A 17,653-nucleotide genomic window follows, 5' to 3' on the forward strand; every position below is an offset into this window, starting at 1 on the left:
GTGATCTCCGCGGTATCAGCTTCCTGTCCAAACACCTGTCTGACCCAATGGCGTGTCACTGATCATGAGCACACCAATTAGCACACATAGCTGTCAGTCAAATCCCCTTTTTATAGCATCACATAACAAATTAAAACCAAACTTATCAGAAAAACAAGCACTTGTACATATAGCAGCATGATAAGAATGACTGAAATTGACAGAAACCATATTTGGGAAGAATATATTTGATCTTTTAGTTTGGCCCATGTCCCATCTGCTAGCATGGAGGGGATGAAGTTTATGGCCTTTACTGCAGCCAGCCACCAGGGGGCGATTGAGATGTTTTGGCTTCACTTTTGGGGAGCTGTTATGTCTTAAATCTTTTTATACAGTCTATGTTACTGACCAAGAGGAGACTCACAATGACCACAAAGACACACACACAAAAAAGCCAAAAAGAGATACAAAGGAACTGGGAAGAGAGACAAAACAACTACAGAAGACACAAAAGTACCTTAAAGAGACACATCATCACAAAAAGAGGCCTGACAACTATCAAGAGACACAAAACAGCAAGGAAAAAAGGGGTCAAAACCATGGCAAAGTCTATGTGTCTTGCTACTACATAGGAGAGATGGTAGTGCCTTTTGCATATCTGTGCCCGGGGCATATTGTCTCATAATCTGCCCATAGCTTGGAGGATAAAGTATGACCTTCAGCAACTACTTTCTCTTTTAAACTAAGCACAAAATGAAGCTGATTGTTCAAAACTGTTTGGTTAATAATGTGGCTAATCAACATTGTCAGGAAATGACTCAGAAATATATTAAATATAATAGCAATGCCACAATAGACTGGAGTGGGGCTTTAAGTGCGGCCACTTCATCAGTGAGAAGTCTGTGTTTGGACACTCTAACTTCCAGAGGTCACAGAAGGAGAGCAGGAACCTGCAGGCCAGCAGACTAGATGAGACTCTGTAGTCACCTGCTCCAGTCTGCAGTCCCCTCTGTGCCAGCTGACCTGAATCCCACTCCAACTGCCCTCTGCCCCAAGCTGTAGGCCAGAGCACGCTTCCTGCTCCTATTCCCCCCTCGCACCGCCACAGTCCTTCACTCATTGTCACAAGTGATATGGCGACCCAGGGCATGTAGCTGTTTTAGAGTGGACAAATAAAGTGTTTGGGTTTTTTTTAACTCTGTGTGTGTGTGTGTGTGTGTGTGTGTGTGTGTGTGTGTGTGTGTACGTGTACGTGAGAAATGTGTGAGCCCAGCTGTATCGTTGTTCATAGAAAAGACAGAGAGAGAGGGAAATCATCAGAGCCAGAAGTACAAGGGGACAAAAGGTCACACTCACATCAATAAAAGTTTCAGTGTGTTTGTGTTCATGTGGGAGCAACATAAGGGACTGCTAAAACAAATGACCTTTGGACTTCAACAACTTAGATACACCTCTTCCACACGCAAAAATATTTTGGAAGTCAGGAAAAGTTTGGTAATTTGCAACTTTCGTGGAGAAATATTTGGAAATATGTAAACAGTATTTGCCCTACCAATAAAACTTCCTCTTTTCTGTTCTGTACATACATCACATTTGACCTTTTAGAGTAAAATTCCACAATTTAGACTCAGCGTCCCTCTGAGTAACTCCTCAAAGCTGATTTGTCAAAGCACTTGACTTTTAAACAAAGCCGCTTCCTCCTCTTAAGCAACAAAAGCACATACAGCGATGGCAGACTGTCTGTTAATGAACCTTCTGTTCAGAAAAAAAAGATTAAGGAAACTGGTAGTGATTTGGCAGATAATAACCACAGGGACTGTTGAGACGAAGGAAGAAAAAAAAAAGAGAGATGACAGAGTGAGTCTAGGCGACAGAAAAACAGAAAAGTTGTTTCAGACTAAACTGCTGTCAGGTGATGGATGAGCAGATCGAGGTCGGGAAATTAGAAAGAGAAAGATCCGGAGAAGACAGTAGCAGAGAGAGGAAGAAAAAGATTTACTTGCTGGTACAGAGGGAGAGACCCTCATAACTCTTTAATTTTGCCAGTAGACTTAACACTGTAAGCACCATCAAAAGAGCCATCATTTAGTTGAGTACTATAGTTGTACCCTCTACAATGTGGCATCATAACCAGCTGGTATGATTTTCAACATAAATTGAGAACCAAATGAGAGTGCTGAAAATTTCATCTGTCACCTCAGTAGCTGTTTTTCAGCTGACTACAACATTTGAAGTAAACTTTAAAGTGTTACACAAGATGGATTGGGATTTGGCTGCTTTTTTCCCCCCACACATAAATGCTGTACATTAGAGGAGACTTTCCAGGAAATATGGAATGAGCCTAACAAAAATTTAAAGGATTCAGCATGAATTTGGCATTGGTCTTTAGGGTGATGTGTTACACCAACCAATTGATGTTTGAGGATAATAATAAGAAAAATAACAAGGGAGTATTAAAACAGGCTACACCAAATAATGGGACATGGGACAGACGGTGTGTAGTGTGGAGCCTCCCCCCCAATCTTAGAACCAATCGATGATTGGTCTGACAACAATAAGCCTCTGTAGGCAAAGGCTAATATTTTGGGAGACCGGATATCTACATATAAATGTAGATAGATAAAATAAAAACTGAGTAAAAGCAAAATCAATGTCAGCCAATGCGTTCGAAGGTTGCATTTCAGCCAATGCGTTCCACCTGTTTTCTTCTCCACACAGACTGGTAATTTGCCTGCTCGAATGTGATTGATCAGTACTACTTGGACTACAAATGGACTACAAACAGAAACCATTTTCAGATACCAAAATATTGTACAGTTGCCTACATTCTGTAAACATATGCAGGTATCTGTTAATGGAGATCAGGATTTCCCAAATTGACAAAATGTAGTAAACAGTTGACAAACAATTTAAAGATTTAACTAACTGCATCAATAAATAATAAAAACAATTTTGTTGTACTTGTACAATGACAATAAAGATTCTGATTCTGAAAATGGAGTGTTAAAAGACATGTAAAGTTTGGTTGTTCCAGCGTTTGTGTGTAACATCTAGCTTAACTGAAAACACTACCTAAACACACTGAACACAAGCTTTCCACTAACTACCTCGCCAAAGCTGTCTTTCAGCATTAAACTACACCAAACAGTGCACATAATGCTATTCATCCATTTACTAAACTGAATGCACTGCTGTGATTCCATAAACTCTAATAAGAGTAGCTAAAGCATTTCAGTTCACAAGCTACCACTTAGACGTTTGCTCGCTCACACATCTTGGAGGTTGATAGATGCAGCTTCTGTCTTCATCAGATTATCTTCATTTTGATTTCCTTGCCTCTTTCAGATGGAAATATTATGAAACATAATGTTTTTAGGGGACTATTTCTTTGGTTTTCGATGAAAACATTTTGCTGGAAGCTATTTGGTGCAACAAAGACAAAAGCCTTTTGTTTGTGTGTTTGTTTGTGAAGTTTAGAATCATAAAAATCATATTTTGCAAGGTTACTGCTTCTTTTGATATTGATAATATGATTAAACAATATATATATACTGTATATATATATAAAAAATGGATTGTAATCATTGCTTTGCTGTTGTCTTCTGTTGTCTTCCAGATACTGGTGAACTCCATTGCCCAGCCTGCCTTGCTGTATGAAAATGTGGTGGTGAGCGACGGGAGCCCCATCCTGAGAGATCTGCTCTTCAGCCCTGATCATCAGTACTTATACGCCCTCACCGATAAACAGGTATCATGAATCACACACAAAATATGTAATGATCTCAAGCCCAGCAAAGTTAGCAGTGCAGCCCATAATGTAGCCTACAGTCGATGTTGACAGCCCTGAGGAAAAAAGATGACTAAATATCAATAGTTAGTTATCTGTCTGGTGATTCTGGGAATGTATCTAGTGATACATTACAGTTCATGGCTTACAAAATTTGTGTGTTTGCAATGAAGTAGTTTACACACACTGCTTCCTCACTCTGATGCTTTCATACGTTGTCATGCACACTTTATAATGAATACATACATTACTTGCTGAATATTTGCACACACACCTCCTCACTACTGCCAATAGATAAAGTAAAGGTTAGAAAGGGAGAAAGGAGGAAGAAAGAACATGAAGACAATGGAATAGCACCATAAAGACTTCATGGGGAAAGATGTATTAAAAACATACACTGGGGAATGAACAGTTGAGCTAATTACATACATACAGTACCCCATATAGGGCATGAGCACGTTTGCATATTAAGCAGTATTGCACACACGCATAGAGTCATAAGTGCTAATTAATATCATGAATATTAAAATGTGTCATATATAGGATGAAGCTCCATATCACCTCCCACCAGGGTTACAGTATACATGTATTTTTTGCATTTTAATTGGTGTGTGAAAGATTTATCACAATAACAACAAAATGACTTGTTTTGTTTGTATTATGGGTGGTATGAGGACTCAAAAGCAGCACAACAGAGACTAGGAGCAGTTGGTAATGACGTTTACTGTTATGACTCAGCAGGTACAGAGCAGAATTAGCAAACAGCATACAATACAATTCAACAATCCAGTAAAGTCTTTCCACAAAGTCCTTGGCAGCCCAGCTGGTTTGGCAGGCTGTACCGAGCCAAGAGGCAGGTGAGTGAGTGGTGGCGTTCACTCAACAAACACATATCAGTTCAATAACAGGCAATAGTACTGCGGAGGAGCAGATAGGGGACTTAGTCAAGAAGGCAGGAGATCCAGAACCAGGTAAGTACTCAGTCCAAGCACAAGTACCAGTAGAGGACAGGCAGAAGGCAGGTGAGAGTGGTGACACAGTGTAAATCTCCGGGTCGCAAGAAACCACAGGTAAGCAGACTGGAACACCCACACTGCAGGTTTATTGGATAGAAATGCCAAGCAGCTACAGGCAAACAGAAACCAAGGACGCGGATGCAGGTCTCAAGATTGGGGACAGAAGACTGATGTGTTTACTAGGAATCAGACAGAGCAGGCATGGTCAGCAATGGGGAATCAGTCTGGAATAAAGCGCTGGAGAGTCTTGCATGACTGGCAGAGAACTATCAAGCAAAGAGTGTCTATGAGGCTGAGGTATATATATATATATACTGGCTGTGAGTAATGAGGAACAGGTGAACTGAGTTGCCTTGAACTGAGGTCCCAAGAAACATTTCTCTTTGTCCCAGACATGGTTTTACCATAAATTGATAGACAACAGAAAAATATCAGCCACTGCCATTAGTGAATTTCATCTTCTTTGCAGATAGGTTGATGGCAGTCAACAAGATGAATACCAATCAATAAATACTAATGTTCGGTCAATAAATCACTGCATCCCTGTCAGTAACTATTTATGTAGTGATAGTGGTTTGCTTGCCAGTAGCATTAGTTCACCAGCTAGCTGAGTAGTCACTCTGTCACCAAGTTTCTAAAATCAAATATTTGTTGAGGATGTGCAGATGATTTCTTCATTAAATAACAGATGGCTTTCAACCCAACTAACTTCCAAAACACATTCATAAACAACAAAGGGAAAGAATAGTTTGATCATGAAAGACAGCAGGTTTACAGAACATCATTGCAAACTCAAGATTTCTTTTTTTGACCATAGTCAATTATGTTTGGTTGTATTATGTATTTTCTTATTTTAAGCTACATTGTCTCATTGACGTCTCATTTCCCACACTGACCTCATCTGCAGCGTGATATGTAGAATATAATCCTGGCATGTAGTGGTTGTTATCTTAAAATTACTTCATTCATGATAGTGTGATACTGCACATTGCAGAGTCCAGCTATGGCCATTTCCTTCACTTTACCTGCTCTCCTTCCTTTACCTGCACAGCCCTCTTATCTCATAACGCTTAATGACTGCGATGTGATAACCTTCAACAAGACTTCCCCGGTACGTGGACAGTAACTGCCATGTGAGTGCTGTGTAATTTACCAGCAATTAGGCATAATTGACTTCCACGTGTCTTAATAAGCGCAAAGAGGAAGTTGAGTGTAATTGATCCGAATGGACGGCGTTGGTGTTGATGTGACAGGGGAAATAAGGCCCTTTGATCATGGATAGCAGTCCAGAAGGCTGAAATGTAGTGTACAGAGAGATCCAGAAATACATATTCAAATCAAGGGAGTCCACCCACACAAACACATACACACTGTGTTTTGAAACAAACACACTGAGCCACAGAATCATGCAAGTATACAAGGAAATAAAAAGTTGATTCAGAATGAGATTAAATTCTTAAACGTATTACAATTTACAATGAGGTTCACCTGCACGTATTAGAATTACAGACAAGGCTGAATTTCTACATCACCACCATGCCGGAAATGCTACTTTCATTTATTAGAAAAATAACATTACAAAAACTAATGTCAAGAAGGTCCAAAGTCCCAGCCAAAGCTTTGGGAATCCTTCAGAATAATATATGTTTACAAAAAATTGGCGAGAGACCACAGTATTAAGATTTGAGTGATGATATCATTCAGGATGGTAATCCCAGCATTGGCCCTATGTTCAACAAGCGTCTCTGTTTGAGCCAGCAGCTGTTCACCAGAATGAAGAATGCTGAAAGTTCATGCTGGGATTGTTCACAGCTTTCCCCTTTTAACTCCTGTCATCTGCATTAAAGATGACTGCTATTGCCACCAGAAAGTCTTTTTCAATTATTAAAGCCACTGTTTTATTTTTGATGAGCGCTGATATGTTCACCACATGTCTGTGCATGTTAGTGCCGTGACTCTAAGAAGGTCTGGCGACAGAAGAGAAGCCTTGTAGAAACCACAAAAGCATGATATGCAGTATTACCCCCATTTTTGTTTCCTCTGCAAATTACTTCATTTATCTGGATATTCGTGCTTTATAGATAAGCTTTATTGCTGGGCTATTATTAGGTGCAATGTTGCTTTTTAAATAACAAAGATGGCACAGTTTTAAATAAAATTGAATACTTGTTCACTGTTACATGAAGAGCACTGCAGGGCAATGGGGCGCAGCTTCTTTTTTTCCAGCTGAGGTGCTTAAGTTGCATCTGGTTGCTATGATAAGGAATATCTGGGGAAGTAGAAATGTCGGCACAAGGTAGAGTACTTGCTCTGGGTGAAGGGAGGGCTGAAGCAAGTAGGGAGAGAGGATGAACCCACCAGTCTTTTTTTAGTTCAGCATTAATTTGTCCTTCATTGTGGTTGTTGTTCAGCGATGTGATGGTTGGTCTTTGTGGTATTTGTCCCACCCCTCCTCCACTGTGATTGGATGGCTAGGTAAAAAGTGACAGTTACAAGCGGCTGCAACATTTTACCCAAGGTTGACACTCAGCGCCTTATCATGCTGCTGGCATTTGTAGCATTGTGTAAACACGCGGCACTCCTGTGAAGAAAAGGAAGAACATAGCAGTTGTGGCAGTTGCTGACTAACAGTTGGCTTGTCAATAGTGCAGTATTACAATATTGTGGTTATGGCGACAGCCCTAGTGGTGGATGTTACTAAGGACTCACATGGCTAAAAACTCACTGACTAACCACTCACTTGACAAAATAACTAATTCAGCGTTGTCTTTTAATTTGGGTAAAAGCCCTGTGTTTTTTTGACCTAAAGAGTGGACAAATTACAACTGGTCCACTTTAAGGATTGAATATATTCAACATGAAGCTACAGGTAGCACAATTAACCTTTGGTAGCATAAAGAGTGGAGGTAGGGGCCACAGCTAGCTTAAAAAATTCTGCTTGCCAGCACCTCTTAATTTTACTTAATAACACATTTTATGTATTAAGCGATAAAATGAAGGGTTGTGTGCTGGAACTATATTTTTGCTGGGCGAAGTGACGCCTTGGAGTTTCTGATGTTTCTGTCTGCTTTATGCTAAGCTAAGCTAAGCTAATTGCTTGTTTCTCTTGCTAGCAGATATGAGAGTGGTATCGATATTCTTATATAACTCACCAAGAATGCAAATAAGTGCATTTCAAAAAATGTCTATTAACTTTACATGTTAACTACTCCTTTAAAAATGTCCAAAAGCAATAGAGAAGTGCAGGTTAGTAGAGATTTATATTACTGCTTCTGCTTCTGTTAACTAATAGTTTTGTTTTAAATTTCGCCTTTTCAGTCTGTGTAAATTAATTGCCATTACCGCTTCACAATGCCCATGTCATTGTGAAGCAGTAATGGCCCAGCTCCAACATGGACCAAATTCACAGTTCAGTCAGGGAAAAGGAAAGAGAGAAAGGTGGAGAGAGCTGAGGAGGTGGGGAAATATAATTGGTTCGCAGGATATGGTCTGTTCCTTTCTCCCGACTCTTCCTGCCTCATCTTTTCAATATTCTTCGGGGTCCTCACTTCTGTCTCTCTCAGATGGAGAGAGTTTGTGGAGTAACTGCTCTCCCAGTAGCTGCTTCAGACAGCATAGAAAAGAATAAGGATCTTCCCCCTGCTGCAGAATGTGAACTTGTGTTCCAGACAGTACAGGACCAGAGTGTATGCAGAGCCTCCCTGGCCTGCTGATGAGCAGCGTCTTCCTAGCCAGAGGCTGTCTGGACTCGAGATAATGTATCAGGGTTTAAGGTCGCTGGCCAAGCCCTGGGGTGTATAAACTTCAGCGTTTTTCAAGCCAAAAAAAGTATCCAAAAGAAAAACTGTAGCTGTTTTCCCTGGACTATAGACATTTAGTTACATTCACCGATTTAGTCTAATGAGAACAAAAAAAGTAATGAACAAGTCCCTGACTGAAATAGCACACAGTTTAACCACATTTTAGCAGCTGCGTTGAGACAGCAGAAGTTTAGAAATGTAGCCACTTCTTTTCCAAAGAGCCTGGGTCCCCTAAATGGCTCCTAGAGAATGAGCCACGCCTACAAGGGTCCAACTGTGATCCCAACTCCTTTTTGCTCAAGTTTTTTGAAGTTAATGGTACTCTAAAACTGGTATAACTACAACATAGGCTTCAATCTGTTATTAAAGACATTTGTATCTAATATAAGTATGAGCAAGATGTAAATAAAAATTTAGTCCAACTTGATGCTGAACTTCTGGTTGTTAGATGGTTTTCTTTCATTACCTTCTTTAATTGAGCAGAAAGCAATAAAACAGACAGTTAAGTTAAAAAAAAATATCCCAAGTTTGTAGTACGTTCTGTCGCTAACAACACAAGTTTTATAGAGGGTATATACATAAAAAAAAAACTTATACAATCTGTAAAACATAATAGCCCTGAGCTGTAGGGAATGTGTAGTTAACATTACACCTGAAGGCCTACACTTAGCATTAGATTAAAAATTACGAATCCCCAGTGACTGAGTGCAAGATCTGATAGGCAGGGTTCTCACAAGGTACCTTAAGTGCCTGAATTTGAGGGGAAAAAATTAAATGCTGGAATACCTTGAAAATAGCCCCTTTGTGTTTAAAAAAATCCTTGAAATTCAAATGAACCACTTAGCACTGTCTTATTTTGACCAAAGTTCTGTTTATCATATCATTACAATTCATTTGCCCAGGTTCAGAAATTGCTCAGCTTTGTCCTTTTTGAATTTGGATGCATTGCTGTAGTATTAAACTGCAGCACACTCTCCTTTTCTTATCTTCCTTGACTAGATAATGCCCTGCCGCCCAAACCAGTTGGCCTTTGTTAAACCCAACATGACTTAACTTAATGAGCCAGCTTTTCACTGTGATTTGTTTTCCACTCTCTCTTCAGTGGTGCACCACTGTAATAGCTCTGCTGAAATGTGAAAGTAACACGTAACAGTAAGTTCTAGCTGGCATTGTTTCCTGTTGCTGTATTCACATGGTTTTATGACAATTAAATGTTTTGTTGAGGATTTTAGGCAGTAATGCCCAGAAACAGTGTGATACAACTGATGAATAGTTTTACCTTGAAAAGTATGATAATAACCCTTTGCTTAAAAGAGAGATATTGATCACAACATTTATTTATATTGAATAAAAAATTATATTTGAAAATTAATTTGCATATTTGCTTTGAGTGACATCCTTGAAAAAAGAAATAGTGCTTAAAAAGTACTTTAAAGTCCTTAAGTTTCACTTTATAATGTCTGTATAATTCACAAGGCAGCGAACTGTGGGAGCACAGTAATGCTTACAAAGCTGAGGTGGCACTCCTTTTCACTAAATTAGCCTGTTAAACCAAACAAAATACGAAAGGTAAACAGGAAGCCTAATCACTGTAGCAGGCACAGGTAACAGACAACCTGATCAAACGGCAAAATCGGCGCATACTGGCACTTGACTTTCAGACTCAGATGAAGAAGGCTATCCTTTTACATCGGCATGATATGTTGCCGGTTGCTATTATTATTTAACGGGGGAAACGTGGCAGGACAGCAATGTAAGTTAAAGGGGCTGAAGTGCGAGTAGGAGGCAGACAGGAGGGGTGGTGGATGGGCCTAACAACCACAGACTTTAGTGTTCGCCTCCCATATGATTGTAAAACCAAATTCTGTTCTATTTTCCCCAACCATGTGTTTTTGTTGCCTAAACCCAACCACTCGTGTGTGTTGGCTAAATGTAACCACGTGCGTTTGTTGTTGAAGAACAAAATGTTAGTTTGCAGTGTTGTACCAACGTAGTGCATTTATGTTGAAAGCAACTGTATGCAAATTGTACATTTCCTGTGAAAACGGAAGTGTATTTTGAATCAGACAGTGCATGTAACAGGCTGAAGTTGACACAGCGTCCTAGGACATCAACAACCAATGCATTCAGGGTACCTTGCACATCATATCTCTATGTGAAAAGTCCATGACCAAGCGTCGATATGTGATGAGGTTGGAGTGAATATGTTGTAATAGAGTGTGTACCTCACACAATGGCACCCCGTCCTTCACAGCTTGATGTACACGTTCTCTATTGTGTGAGTACTGATTTCACGCCAAACACAATAAAACAAACAAACATAAAGATAGATTGGCATTAATTTGGAGTAATTCTTATGCTTGGCGACATGGTGTTTTTAAGTTTCCTATAAATACTCATTTTACCTCTGTTTGTCCACAAGCTCTTGAGGGACACATCTGACTCTCTGCTGCTAAATGCTCCTCCATGTTCAGGTAGTTGCTAACTCTATCAGACTTTTGCTTGTTTTGATCAGTTAAGTTCTAGGCTGTAAAACCAATACAGCACTTGCAGAGCTTGTGTCCTCAGTGAGGCCAGCATTAGGACTCTACTCACCACAACTTGAAAGCCTGTTATATACATACTCTCTGTGATAATCATTCTCAGACGTGGGGTATGCCTTCACCCTGTTTGTCCTCTTCTTCTCCTCTCCTCCTCCTCTTCATCGGCCCATTCCTCTCCCCTTGTTGAATAATAGAAATGCCAAGTGATGAGAGCTCCAACATCAAAAAGCCCATTTCCCAGCTTGACAGAGCAATTTACCTTTCCCCATATTCACTCACACACATAATTAAAAGTGGTGGATTGGACTGCAGCGTATAGAGTGCGTATCTGTATAGCAGTACTGACTCACATATGCACACACACAGCGTGCCAAAACATAAAACTGCCCGATTCACCGCAAGAGGAGAGTTTTCGATTAGCGAGCGATGGATTTATACATGGCTCTCTTTGTGTCTCTGCCACACACACGCACACACACACACACACACACACACACACATACTATAGACAGTCTCTCAATGTTCTCTCTATCACCATGTATCTTCGCCTGGCTCTGGCTTTTGGTCTGTCTCTTTCTGCTCATTGATATCACGTCATTTTTGTGCTCATAAAAACGAACAGTGGCACTAAATCAATTTTATCATTGCCCGTTGTTTCCTCGTTACATGTTTAAATTGTCCCGATCTAATAAAACAGCAGGGCAAAAGAGATTTTTCATCCTGTCATCATGCTCTGTTGTTGACATCACTGAGACGGAGATATTTCTTGTGTCCTGTATGTCCCTATGGATGACATCACCTAATTGCTTTAAAGTAAATGACTAAGTGGGTTACAGCTCATTATCTATTGATTCCTACTGTACCTTTGTACCAAATTGCTCACTTATCGTGTAATTACCAGCCTTGCTTCTGCTTGCTTGCCGAGTTATTCTTTTATTTCACTACAAACCGCCTGAGGACTTGTATTTAAAATTTTTGCTTGTTTTGTGGATTTCTAATCCACTTCTTGTATTGATGCCCGTGAGGTCGAGCCCAGCCTCTGATCTTTCCTCTGCTGTTGCATCACCACCACATTTCCACTACTGAACACACAAGGCAAGGTCAAGCCTCTGCACTTGTAAAACAGCTTCGTAAGGTGACCCGCTGGCAGCAATGCCTCTGCCCCTGCCTCCGTTAGCCGCGCAGACAGTAGCATAATGGACCGATGATGTACCTCCATGTATCGATTTAGCTACAGTACAGAAATGTACTTAGCCGTACTGTACTGCACTGTGGAGAAACCCTACCCCTGGCACCACATCAGAGAAGGTTCATATTCAATTCACTCAGCATTTACTGCACTTGGAGGTCAGGGAGAAAAGACTGCCGTGCGTTCCTTTTTAAGCAGTTTCTTTGGTGTTTGTCCAACTCTGAAGTTGCTAAAAAATGTAAGTGGAGACAGGGACAGGGAGAATAATGAGGCGAGGATACAGAAGTCTACTGGAAGTGCCCTTAGGCCCTGTTAGCTAATTGGTGAGTTGAGTTTTGGAATGGCATGTCTTAGCAGCAGCTGTTTTTGCGTGGGCAAGTTGAAATTAGTGACAGGGTGGGTAAGACTGTTGCTTAAAGACACTGTCATTTCAAGCAGGGGACAACTGTGAATATCATTCCTGAAGTATCTCTGAGCAAGATGTTCTGCACAAGAAGTCCTTCAGGACTGTTGCTATCTAAAGTTCAAGTTTAACACTTGACTTTTACTGACCTCTGAGCATCTTGTGGATTTATCCGGTGGCATCAACAAACAGACTTTATTTAAACATTTTTCGCACATTCAAACATGAGTAGTGGCTCCAAAGCAGATGTAAACAGCCACTCTGAAAGAAAAAAAAAAACTATGCCAAGCCTTTTCTGTTTCTTAAGCTGACAACAGCAGAGGAAGTGCTGCTAGAAGTGTTGATAGCAGTCGCTCCTGTGCTCATTAGCAGTCTGTGTGGAGCCTCTTGGATGTGTTTTGAGGTTTTCTTGTGAGGGTTTTAGAGTTGGATATGAGGCTTGTTTCCTCGTGGTTGTAATCAACTGAAAAACATTTGAAAGTGCACATGACGCTGCCTCACCACAAAGTGCAGTTGAGGCAATTAGCATGGAATTTCCAAACCAATTGTATTTGCATTTTATTGTTATTTCAAAGACACATAATACAAAAGGAAAGATGACTAATAACCTTAAAAAACTCATATATTTTAAACATATTTCATTTTGTTATCATGATATTAATCACATATTTACAGTAAAAAAACAACAAAGAAAGGACAACTAACAGCAGTTTGATACACTTTTTTTAAAATGTGCATTTTTTAGATGGCTTGATGTCAGCCAAAGTCCTTGCCTTTTCCTAACTTACAAACAAATACACACACACACACACACACACAAACACTGCAGCTGTCTGTCAAGGCAGAGAGATGAGTGATCGGCTGATCAGAATGTGATTTGTGAGACGGTCAAAGAGACAGACAGTGAGAGAAAGAGCGGTATGTCTTAATGTGGTTGAGAGGAACAGCGTGACTTGGGTTTGAACAAGGAAATGGGCTAAAGTTGATTTGTGGAAGAACTAAACAGAGTGACTAAGTGTGTGTGTGTGTGTGTGTGTGTGTGTGTGTGTGTGTGTATGTGGAGTGTATGAGAGTACATTTTTGTGTATATAATTGCGTTTGAATGCATGTGCAGATTTTTTGGAGCCAAGTACCATATATCTTATACATCTCTACAGTTAAGAAAACAATTCTGTATACAACTTTAATGGCATAGTTTTGTAAAATGCACTTATTCACTTTCCTGGCAAGAGTTTGAAGATAATTATTCCCATACTGCCTCATATCTTTGCTTTGAATATGTAGATACAGCCAGCAGATGGTGGGGACTGCCCATTGTTCCAACGGCTCATTATTCCAAAACCCCAAAGTCCAAAAAATGTCCCATTGGATCAAAAGTCCAATATCTTGAAAACAAACGGCCATTACTCCGAAGGCCCATTGATCCGAAAATACACACTCTCCCAAACAGATCATCGCGCCTTTCTAGATGTTTACTTCCTACTATTTGGAAGGCATGACCCGCCCTGCTCTGCCTCTGATTGGCTAGTACTCATTACCTTTGTTGGTTGAATTGATAGGTTTAATCATGGGGAGTGATGCTGGTTAGGGTAACAATATCCAACACATTCTCACTCTGACTACTTCACATATCGTCGCTGGGTCATGGACTTTCCATGTCGACATATGACATGCACGGTAGCCTGGATGCATTTGTTGTTGACGTTCCGGGACAGTAGGTGAACTTCTGCCTGATACATGCATTGTGTCCTTTCAAAATACACTTCTGTTTAACAGGAAATGCCCAGTTTGCATATAGACACCTTGAAAATAAACGTACTACGTCAGTACAACACTGCAAATTAACTTTTTATCCCTTCAACAACAAACATACAACACTTGCATGTTGTGAGGTTTAGGCAACAAAAGTACATGGTTGGGTTCAGAAAAAAATAATAGGTTTTGGCTTCACATTCTTGCGGGAAGCGAACACCAGTGGTGACTGTTGGCCCAGTCCACTACCCCTCCCGCCCACTTGGGGCTTTTCTCCCCCTTAACTGACGTTGTTGTCCAGCTGTGTTTCCTCTGACACCGTCAGGCACCTTTACACACTGATGCTGCCATGGTATCATGGATGGTATCATGCAGACATGAAAGGACAGCTTTTTCAATGATGCCCCCCCCCGAAGAGCTAATGTTACTTGAGGTGAGCAGAGAATGAAGGTAATATTATCTTGGAAAGTGTCACTTAAGGGCTTCTTCTTTAATGTAAAGGGAACACTTTTTTGTAGTCACTGATTTTACGGATGTGTTTGCATCAGGTCATGCCCATTGGGGTTTTAAAATGTAGATTCCCCACTGTAATGTTAGCCTGATCCAGGACAGTAATGTTACACACAGCAATTTGCCTTCTCCTTATTACAGGGCTTGTGCAGGAGTCACACAAAAGGGAAAGATGACAAAGAGAAACAAGTAGAAGGGTATCACTGTTTAAGCTTTGCTGATCACATACGCTGTCAAAGATGTGTTGGGTTTCCACACAGCGTCTGTGTATGAAACTGCTAAAGTTTCCCATTGTGCATTTATTGCTGGGATGTGGTGAATACCCAACGGTGATTAGAGAGCTTATGAAAACAAGAATGTACTTTTAAAGGTTAATGATGGGGAGATACGCTCTGTATTGTTCTTCTGTTTCTCTCCTCTCTGTCTCTTTCCTCCAAGGTTGTGTCTGTCGGTGTCTACTTGTGATCTATGGCCTCATTTGCCGTGTTTTTCGGTGTGTCCAGCCAAATTCATGACAGATGAGAGCAGAACAGAAAGACAGGCAGAGGCAGAGAGAGCAAGAGAAAGGAAGGAAATTGGACAGACAAACAGATAAATAAATAGAATTAACAAAAGGGAAAGTAGTGTATTTTTTTTTTTTTTTTTTTTTTGGATCTGGCTTGTCTTCATTATGCACCTGTGTGTATGTGTATTCATATGTTAGCTCTTTTATCCAGAGTGTGTCTACCTTGATGTGGCCCTCGTTGTCATTGATTTGTAATTTATATCCACATGTGGAAGCTCATATACTTTATTAACTCACACGTGCAGACCATCTATATCTGTAACTACTTCATCAGAATGTGCATACCACAAATTTCATATCTGCGCTACATGTGTATTTGTAAGGCTTGTATGTCTTAAAATCCAGCTGGCTGGTTGAATAAGTCATCCATCAGCCTATTGTGTAGTAATAGCGCCTTATATTCTCCCCCATATCATACAGAATGGACAATTACAGCTGGGGCTATAGCTGCGACTAGCTGGCACCACACGGGCCCCATATGTGGAATGAAACATCAGTCGCAATTACATTTGTGTGTCTTTCTCATCCATCCTTCCCTGCATCTCTCATCCCCACCCCCCCTCCTTCCACTCCCTACCCCCCTCCTCTCATCTGCCACTAGGCAAATTAAGAGCCTCTCTATCATGACCCAAATGAGAGAGGCTCATTTGTAGCTGTTATTTATTTGTAATAAACTCCCACCCATCATCTCCTCTGCTCTCCCTCTTTCCTCCACTCTGGAAACACAAAAAAATGAAAAGAAAGAAAAAAAAAAAAAGCATCTGAATCCCACTGGAAGGTTCTTTTGTACACAAAAACTGTCCATTATTAGTTTGAAGAATGAAATTAATGGCTAAAATGGACTTTTTTCCATTGTGATCTCATTCTCTCTATCCTCCTCCACCTCCACCATCTCCTAATTGGCCTGTCCCCTTTACCCCCGCCTCCCTCCACTGTCCACAGATGAATGTGTTTTCCTCTACGGCAGCAAATAGACCAGGAATGAAAATGCCATATTTAATATAAAAAGGTGATTCTCTCTTACTTACTGTCACACACACACGCGCACACACACACACACACACACACACACACACACACACACACACAAGCTCCCTAGCCACCTCAGTAAGACAAAGAGTCTTTGGCTGAGCATCTCCCGTTTCCCGTGCCATTATCTGTTTTCTAAAACTCAATAATTGAACTGTTCCATTGGAATACATCATCCGCCCCACTACCACAAAGCCCCATTGAATAAACTTCTCTCCCTGGCTATTGTGCTTGAGCGTGACATGTTTTTTTTCCCCTTCCTCCTGCCTCTGTCACATAGGCTGTATTACTAGCATGGTATTTGTCCAGGCGTAAGTAATGACTGCAATTTGCTGTTATTTGGTGTCCTGTAAGAGGCCTGTGCCTGGTAATGGTAGCATTATAATAGTTATCAGACATAGGTCACTATTATCATGCTATGAATCTGCCATAAGCTATTGTGTCCAACTGTACATCAGAGTGACACAGAAGGAGGAGGTGTACAGTCTGAGGATGAAATGGAGGGATTACTGGTGTCTCGTTGAGAGATGTGCTGTTATGAAAGCTGTCTATGGATGCAACTTCACAAATAATATCATATAAGGAACATAAACATCACTACCACAAAAGACAAAAGAAATAAAGGAATTTTAATGGCACAATTTACACAAATTGCACAGCCAGAAAATCCTCCACAAAGTCTTAACCCAGTGTAATTTTCCTGTAATACACATCCTTTATGTATATATATATATATATATATATATATATATATATTTATATATATATATATTTTTTTTTTTCTCTGGATAATTTTGCACAACATAATGAGTCAGGGACCACCTCTGGGGACCATGACCAATGTTTGTGCCAAATGTCATGGCAACCAGTTATTATTGTTGAGTAGGGTAGTAACAGTACCTGAATTGGTTTTGAACTGTTTCTGAATGTGGTATATGTTTGGTACACCCTGTGACCCCAACAGTCACAAATTGTTTTTATATCGACTACTCACAAATAGAGTTTAGATTCTCTGCCCAAGCCTGAACACGACCCGGACCTGACCCGTGGGGCGGGGCGGGCCGTAATTTCCTGCCACTC

General features: G+C 40.5%; 1 protein-coding gene across 1 annotated transcript in view; it reads left to right on the forward strand.

The window, feature by feature from the left end:
• LOC125891449 (plexin-A1-like) overlaps positions 1-17,653 on the forward strand; it is a 365,915-nt gene that overhangs the window by 179,776 nt on the left and 168,486 nt on the right. Inside the window, exon 5 of the mRNA XM_049580754.1 lies at positions 3,596-3,727. Within this exon, the coding sequence (XP_049436711.1) occupies positions 3,596-3,727 (132 nt within the window). The remainder of the gene's footprint in view (positions 1-3,595; positions 3,728-17,653) is intronic.

This window comes from Epinephelus fuscoguttatus, linkage group LG7, assembly GCF_011397635.1.
Source record: "Epinephelus fuscoguttatus linkage group LG7, E.fuscoguttatus.final_Chr_v1".
NCBI classification, from domain to species: domain Eukaryota; kingdom Metazoa; phylum Chordata; class Actinopteri; order Perciformes; family Serranidae; genus Epinephelus; species Epinephelus fuscoguttatus.